Here is an 8,734-nt window from a genome sequence, read left to right as displayed (position 1 = left end):
AGATTATTTAAAAGTATTCTGTACTCTTTTTTAAATACAGGCAATTAAATTTTCAATGCCATTTGCATTTAAAAATATAATTAAAGATCTTTAGGAAATTTGAATCATAGCTCTTAAAACTGTGCATAGTGCTGAGGAAAATAGTGTTCCATAGTGTCAAGGTTAGAGCATAAATCTGATATGATTAAATTAGAATATTAACTGTCAGGGTCCAAATAAATTATTGCATTGATACATAGAAGTGAACCTGAATTTGCCCTCAGATAAATATTTGACCAAATGTTTTGAAAAGAAAACAATTAGCCCAGTAGGAGGTAGTTAGATTGAGGAAACCCTTGAGAAGATAGGAGTGTCACCTGTGGCAGCTTCAAAGAGCCCCTGCTGTGAGATATATCCTGGCCTGTGATTTGACACCTGATTAGACTTTCAGGATAGGAACCGCTCAGCATGAAGTCTGGCTCAAAGAGACCATGTGCTGACTTAAGCTATATTTCATATAGACAAAAATAATTCAGTTTTAAAATATGCCACTTCAAATCAATAAAAGTAGTCATCAACCACATATTCCTCAATAGCATGATGAAGGGCAGCTCATATGCCAAATTAAGAATTCTGCCCCACAGAGAAGTTAAGGAAATGGGTGTAAGCTCTACGAATACACTGTATTTAGGAGTGTTTGGTATCAAAAGATGGACAAATTCATAGGGGATTTATTAATTGTAAAATTTGGTCTGTGTGATGCTCCACAGAAAAGTTAGGTCATATAGTAGAATTGGGTAGTAAATCAGACAATATGCAAATGGTGATTGAAAAAGCATCACAGACCACAACCCCCAGGAGGTGGGAATGTGTAAAGGTGTCTTTAAAAAGCTGAGATCAGTTACATCAAGTTGTCAGTCTTTTGGGAAATCAATCATTCATTGATAAGCTGTCCATCTTCAAGCAAATTGCCCTTGGCTCAGAATATACCACTTCAATGTAAGTTATACTCTGAATCTAATCATTTTTATTTTAAACTGTTTTGCTTGTGTATGTTATGTCAATTTACTAATTTTATTGTTTTTTATATCTGAATGCCCTGTACTTTTGTATATTAAATCTATAAATTTAATATGTGGCGTTCTTGATACTCTAACGAATCCATTAGCCTGTTAAGAAGAATATTGCTGGTGGGGGCCTTGTAAGCCTGTGGTAGCTAGAAGCATTGTTTGCCAGTGTGGGACAGGATATTGGGGTCCTATTGCCCGTATTCAATAGGTGGTGGCAAACCTGAATTGTATAGGGGTGTGAGAGCGCTGTGTGGGGGTGATTCAGTAGGGCTATAACCTGTGTGATAGGTAGAGAGAGACTGTGGGCTGGAATCGTGTGTGACCTCATACAGCAAATACCCCAAGGTCACTAAAGCTGAGAGCGTCTTCCTGACACATAGTGTCACATATATATACTTTGTAATGTTTTGCAGATAATCAAGATGAGGTGTTAAATGGGTCATAAGCAGAGATTGAAGCAATTCAGACTAACATTTGGAGGTAGAAAGCATCCTGTCACCTACGAAGCATATAAATGAGACTTTTTCCAAGACTACTGTCCCTACAAGGTGAAAGTGTCTTCATGGCAGAGCTGAGAACTTTGGTATCCTTAACTTCCTCACAAATCATCTTCAGGCTCATGAAATGGTAGTGTTGGGGTATCGGGGTTCACCGATACTTCTATCAAGCACCTTCAATGTCAGTCAGATCTTTCTTTGTTTTCAGTCGACTGGTGAACAGAAAATACTCAACACCTGTATGATATAATGCTGAGCAGCTTTATTCTGTTCCAATTTGAGACCACTTCAGCGCTTATTTTTATACATGTAAGTCTAGGGGTATAGATTCTGAACAACCAATTATAAGACATTAAAATAATGAGAGAAAATCAATTAACAATATATATATTTCAGTTTTACATCAAAGATCAAACAACTCTTTCTTCTTTGTGTGTTATCTCTTTCCAGGCTTTTTGCCAATATCCTTGTGCTGCCCCTCATCTTTGAGTCCTTGGGTTTTATCTTATCAAGAACTTTACTACATGTTCTTGGAATGTTTTCGTTGATGGGAACATGGCGCTGCGTGGCCAACCTTGAATAATTTGTCTTTTTAAACTGAAAATAATATCTCCTTAATTTCTCTTAAAGTCATAGCATAACATATTAGCATCTAAAGCTTAGCACATGATAGATATTAAATCAATAATCATACAATTCCACTCTAACATTCCCCTCTTTGATTAAATATCAACTATTAACCTCTACCTATCAGTCATGGCGATACTCAGCAGAAGACAGTTAGTACCTACATTTAAACATATGGTATTATAAGGACCCCATATGATTAGAACAAGAATTCATTAAGCACATATCTCTGGTACTTTATCACCATAACTTTTCTTTCCCTACTTAATGTTTTATCTCGGTGCATAGAGGGGAATACTTTGCTGATATCTATTCAAAAGCTTTCTTGTATTACATGTTAAGTAGCAGTTCCATATAATCATTATAGTTAGTACAAGAAGAATTAGTATCAATGGATGAATCAAAATATTCATTGCTTTCTATATGGAATAAGATTCATTAACAAATATGTCCCACTAATGAATAGGACATCAATTTTCATTCTGGTTTCTCGATGGTCACTGTCAATCTCTTGTTGCAGACTGTGCAGGTTTTTGGTTTGATTGTTGACCATTGCTGATAATGTTCACTGTTTGTCTCAGACATTAAACTTGTAGAAATTTCTGTGATCATTACTGGTTCTGGAAGCTCATTATTTTTCCTGCAGGAACAACAATCAAGTGTCAGTAATTTCTTAATCAGCCATATAACAATTTTCTCTACCACATATACAATGAGCTGGATTGCCAAACCCTTTGCTACTAATGGCAATATTTACAATATTCAAAATGAATCATTGCTGACAACTTTGGCAATGAGGTTAAGTATTCACAAAGGCATTTTAAAATTTTATTCTCCTATGAGTGCAAATTGTTGAGCACTCCTTCCCATCTGTTTCTCACAGTGACATAGGCAATTTGTCACTTATCTGTCTGTTTCACACTGGGTTAGGGAGGCATTGACCCCTACTTCAGGCAGAAATATTCTGGTAAGACATATCAATACCATAAGACAGTCATTTCTATTTATCAGAACAAGACTCCCCTGATTTGAAGACTTTGCAGTGTGATGCGTGAATCCAGGTGTCTTTTTCCTGTACTTTCACTGCCATGGGAGTCATCAACAGGACTTGATAAGGACCCTTATATCTGGGTTCAAGACGTCTCCTGATGTGCTTTCTTATGACCACCCAGTCACCAGATAGCAGTTTATGGGTACCTGTATCAAAATTAGGGTCTGGAATGGAGGAGAACATTTGACCATGTATTTCAGTTAGTTGTTTCTGTAATAAAGTAACATAATTCAACAAATCACCACGTACATGCTGTAGTTGCTATGGAAAATAACAGCCTGTTCTGTGTGCTGTGCCAAACAGTATCTCATTTGGTGCTAAACCTGTGTCTCTTCGTAAGTGTAGTTCTAATGTTAAACAGAACTATTGGTAAATATTCTAACCAAGTCTTTTTGGTTTCTTGCATCATTTTCTGTAGTTTCAATTTAATGTCACCATTAAGCCTTTCTACCCTCCCACCTGCTGGTGGCCTATAAGGAGTGTGAAAAGCTTGTGATACTCCCAAGTTCTTCATTACATGCTTCATTATCTCTTCTGTAAAGGTTGTACCTCTATCTGATTCAATAACTTCAGGTATGCCATATCTATAGATGACTTCTGAGATTAATTTCTTCGCTGTATTTTTAGCAGTAGCTTTTCCTTCTAACACATACTCGTAGGTACCACATTTATGAAGTTGTATATAGTCGATCTGAAGTCTCTGAAAGGGATAGAAAGCCTTTGGGGTCTTTACTCTTTGCCCTGGATTGTGTATTCCACATATCCAGCAAGCTGTCACATAGTTTGTGTCCGCACAGTTAAATCCAGGGGCAATCCAATTTTTCCATACCCTATTAGTCATTGCCTCTTTGGAATGATGTACTTGTCCATGTGCAATCTGAGTCATTACTGGGTATAAGGCTCTTGGTAGGCACCATTTATTTTCTTTTGACCATATTCCTTGCTCATCAAGCTGTGCACCTTCTTTTTCCCACTTATTCTTTTCTTCCTTTGTTGCTTGTTTCTGAAAGTCTTTAAGGCTTTGTAGGTCTGGGAATTGAAATTTGTCTGTGTCACCTTCTGTTGAGTCTACAAGAAATGTAGTATTCTTTGGTTGGAGGACTGCCTTTTTTGCTGCTTGATCTGCAAAGTTATTTCCTCTTGCTTCTGGAGTTTGTTCTCTAGTGTGAGCTTGAACCTTTATAATTCCCACTTGTTTAGGGAGTTCCAATGCTCTAAACAGTTCATTAATCAAGTTTGCATGTTTGATGGGTTTTCCATTTGATCCTTGGAAATCTCTGCTTTTCCAAATGGGACATAAGTCATGCGCCACTCCCCAGGCATAACGTGGATCTGTATATACATTGGCTTTTTGTCCTTCTGCATATACACAAGCTTTAGTTAGAGCTATCAATTCTGCTTCTTGTGCTGATGCTCCATTAGACAGTGTTCCTGAGTCAAGCACCTCTTCCTCAGTTGTGATGGCATAACCTGTATATGGAACTCCATCCACATAGTATCTAGATCCATCTACATAAAGAGTTAGGGTTGCATCTGAAAGTGGTGTGTCAGTAACATTATGTAAAGCTGAAGTCTCTAATTTCATAAGTTCCAAACAATCATGTGAAAATTTTTGTGTGTGTATTTCTTCAGTTTCTTCTTCAGACGCTTCACTCAGGTCCTCATATCCCCTGTCTGATGATTCATCTTCTTTGCGACTCCCCTTACTCCCCTCTTCTGAATCATCAATGGGGAGCAGGGTTGCTGGATTGAGGATTGTGCATCTGGTAATTGTTACATGTGAGGCGCTGAGCAAGGCTACCTGATATTTAGTTAGTCTGGCTGCAGACAAATGTCTTGTTTTTGCTTGATTAAGAATTTCTGTGACTGCATGTGGAACTTGAATAATAAGTGCATGGTCCAATACCATATCTGCTACCTTTTCTTTCAGTATTGCTGCTGCTACTGCTTGTATACATGATGGAGAACCTCTTATAACTGGATCGAGTTGTGCAGAATAATAGGCCAGTGGCCTTTGCTTCGTTCCATGTTTCTGTGTGAGGACTCCTAGAGCATGTCCTGACTGCTCATGGCAGAACAATGTGAAAGGTTTCAGGTAGTCTGGTAGTCCAAGTGCTGGTGCAGTAGAGATGGCATGTTTCAGGGCTTGCACTGCATTCTCTATTTCAGTTATATTGAGTGGTTCTGTTCCCTGTTGTTTCCTCAAGCATTCATACAATGGTTGCATAAGAATTGAAGCTGAAGGAATCCACTCTCTGCAATATCCAAGGAGTCCCAAGAAGGCTCTGATTTCTTTGACTGTTTTTGGTGTCTTCATGTCTCGTATAACTTTAACTCTTTCAGTTGTAAGATGTCTGGTTCCTGCAGAGATACAATGTCCTAAGAATATTACTTTTTCCTGTACTAATTGCAACTTGCTTGGTGATACTCTGCAGTCTTGTTCGGCCAGGAAACAAAGTAATGACAGTGTTTCTGCTTTGCATTCTTCTTCAGTTTCTGCAGCCAACATGAGATCATCTACATATTGAATGAGTTGAGTAGTTGGATTGATAGGCCTCCATCCTTGGAGAATTAGTGCCATTGCCTCTGAGAATTCCGACGGGCTTGTTGCTCCTCCCTGAGGGAGTCTTGTCCAGCAATATTGGTTTCCATCATGGGTGAAGGCTAGAAGGAGTTGACTATCTTCTGTGATTAGGACTGAGAAGAAAGCATTTGCAAAGTCAATTACTGAAAACCATTTTGCATTTGGCGGTATCTGATTAAGCAAAGTGTGGGGGTTGGGTACAATGGGAGTGTTGATCAGAAGTCTTTTGTTGACCTCTCTTAGGTCATAAACCATCCAGTATTGCACCCCCTTGTCCGACATCTTGTTTCTTTACTGGGAATAGGGGTGTAGAATAAGGAGAGCGACATTTTCTTAACACCCCTATTTGTAGATATTCTTGTATTTGTTCTGAGATCGCTTTGGTTTGAGCTGCAGCAAGTGGGTACTGTTTAATTGAGACAGGATGTGTTCCTGGCTTTAGTGTCAGTTTTACTGGATTTACTTTAAGTGTGCCCACATCGTGTTTTCCTTTGGACCATAACTTGTCTGGTACTATGTTCAGCCAATCTGGTAGATTAACAGTCTTATCCTTGTGACATGTGCTCATCTGCTCTAGCATCTAGATTGCTGCTGTAAGCTCTTCTTGGACTGGAGATGGGAGTTGACTTGTGAGTTTTACTCCAGTTGGGGTGTATTTGATGCTGGCTTGTATCTTTGAAAGTACATCTGCTCCCAACAGATTATAGGGACAAGATTAGGAAGTGAGAAATTGTATTGGTACTTCAATTGTCTCTTCACCTACTAAAAGTGTAACTGGTTTACTTTCTGTTAGTTTTACTTCTTTTCCTGCTAGGCCTGTAGCAGGTAAATCAATTTCTGTTAATAGTTGTTGAGGTACCTCCTGTTTTCTTAATACAGTGCGGCTTGCTCCAGTATCAATTAGACACTCACATTCTTGACCATTAGGTAATATGATATTCACTAGGCCTTTAGTCAAGTCATTTTTCAGAGTTTGGTTATATGTGAGCCGGAGGTACGTTGGAGTGCCAATTTCCTATGCCAGTTGTTGGTTTGTAACTTGTTCATTTCTTCTTTCCAGCCATTTCTTATGCTTGTTGCAATCTTTCTTCATGTGCCCTCTCTTCTTGCAGAAGAAACAAATGCCTTGCTTTTTCATTTCTTCCAAAGTCATGTTTGCTTTTTCATTTATTTGTTGCTTTGATGCACCTCTTGTGTCTGTACGAACCTTCCAGTCTTGATTCTCTTGGACCACATGAATGGTAATTTTCTGAGTTTGAGATTTGTCTTTGGCTTTCCTTTGCTTCTCCTTTTCCCGGTCTTCTATATCTTCTAGGACTTGGAGCATGGATTGCATTTCCATTGTTACTACTTCTGGTCTTATAAGGAACAATTGTTGACGATATATTTCAGAAAGGCCATTGAGGAATCTGGTCTTAAACAGTCTGCGATGTTGGGCATTATCTTGAGTGAAGCCTTCAACTTTGTGTGCTTGAGTAGCTCTGTCACAATCTGGCAAAGCCAGTGCTGGTGCTGAAGTTGCTTTAGCTTAAAATTGGTTAAACATTTGGTTTTGCTCAGTGGAGAGTGTAAATGTCTTACTATCACCCAGAAATGCTAATGCAAAAACACAGATAATAGCTCATAAAGTCTTAAATCTTTTTCATTTCCGTACAAATATTGAATTCCCATCAATGCATTACCATACCCACGATACAAAGAAGGACTTGCAGTATACTACTATTATAGCACAGTAAATAATGGCAGTGAATGCGTTTACAACACTGATTGACTCAAAATTGTTATGAGGATAAAAATAAAAACCTTTTGCTTTCTGCACATACAGAAAAACCATCTGGTTCATGCATTTGCTATGCGAATAGCACATAAACTCTAATATCTCTTTCCAAAACAAGGTAATCATTACTCATCAGAGTCTACGGTTTTTAAATTCTTGATTAGTTTTTACTTATGTTTGTTGTAGCTGTGGATCAAAACATTGCAAACTTCTATTCATTGGAAGTTGGATAAATTCAATCTGGATTGAAAGGGTGCTTTGTAGCTGGAGAGCTTCTGTGAAGAAAAAAACTTTTGCATAGAGATTAACATTTATTCACTAGGAATTACAGTAACTGTTATTAATTCACATTGAACAGCTGCTAATACGACACTTGTTTAAAAGTTTCTCTTTGTAGCTTAACTGTGACGCTATGCGTTTCATACAATGAAAAACTGATTTCCTCAAAGGGGCAGTCCCTAATCTCACAAACAGGGAATGTCAAAGTGACGAGACCTGGGCGAGTGTTCAAAGCCACTCCTTTCTCATCATCTCTTTGTAAACCAAATATTCACACATATTTCCAGATTCTGTGATTTCCATGTTTAAAGTACAAATATATATTCACAATTCTCGCTCACAGACGACATTTTATCTCGTAACATTTCTTTATGGGCATAACAAACCCTCCTGATTTCTGAGAACATTTATCAGCGCCATTTTCACACAGATAAAAACAGCTTGTAATATATATCTTCATGTAAAGCTCACTCCCACAATTCTCAACTTCATTAAAGAGAAAGCTATTTTTCTCAAATTTCAGAAACAAAATTATTTTGTTCAAATACAGAAACGGGTTGTTGGACCCCAGCCAACTTGTCCGTCCACTGAATCGTGTAATGACGGACCAAAACATTTCAACACTTGTTATGCATCTCTTTAAAAGCTTAGAATTGAGCAGGCAGGCATTATATTATTTACAAAAATGTACAACTTCTTTAACCTTGAAACATGTCTCTTGTAAAAAAACGAAAAAAAAACAGACAAGACAGACAAACACAGATCTCCCTCACACGAAGTAAGACGGAGACAAAACTCACATACAGAGAAAGAAAAATCAGCTGATACCTTCCAGCCTACTGCTGTGGAACTACAAGTCCCAGCATTAGA

At 38.0% G+C, this 8,734-nt stretch overlaps 1 protein-coding gene across 2 annotated transcripts; it reads right to left on the bottom strand.

Annotated features, from left to right (window-relative positions):
• Positions 1 to 1,788: 1,788 nt before the first annotated feature.
• LOC142104264 (uncharacterized) lies at positions 1,789 to 8,404 on the bottom strand. Of its 2 annotated transcripts, none has more exons than XR_012679547.1 (2): positions 7,757 to 8,404; positions 1,789 to 3,388 (listed from the first exon to the last, which is right to left on the bottom strand). XR_012679547.1 is itself a non-coding variant. In XM_075188842.1 (2 exons), exon 1 carries the CDS (start codon positions 6,088 to 6,090, stop codon positions 3,532 to 3,534), a length of 2,559 nt encoding a protein of 852 aa, XP_075044943.1. In that variant the 5' UTR covers positions 6,091 to 6,518; the 3' UTR covers positions 1,789 to 3,388; positions 3,474 to 3,531. The 2 variants fall into 2 exon arrangements, 1 of the variants encoding a protein (XP_075044943.1); XM_075188842.1 differs by lacking the exon at positions 7,757 to 8,404 and adding an exon at positions 3,474 to 6,518.
• Positions 8,405 to 8,734: the final 330 nt, after the last annotated feature.

Source organism: Mixophyes fleayi, chromosome 10 (genome assembly GCF_038048845.1).
Source record: "Mixophyes fleayi isolate aMixFle1 chromosome 10, aMixFle1.hap1, whole genome shotgun sequence".
Lineage (NCBI taxonomy): Eukaryota > Metazoa > Chordata > Amphibia > Anura > Limnodynastidae > Mixophyes > Mixophyes fleayi.
This window is presented reverse-complemented; position numbering and strand designations above follow the sequence as displayed.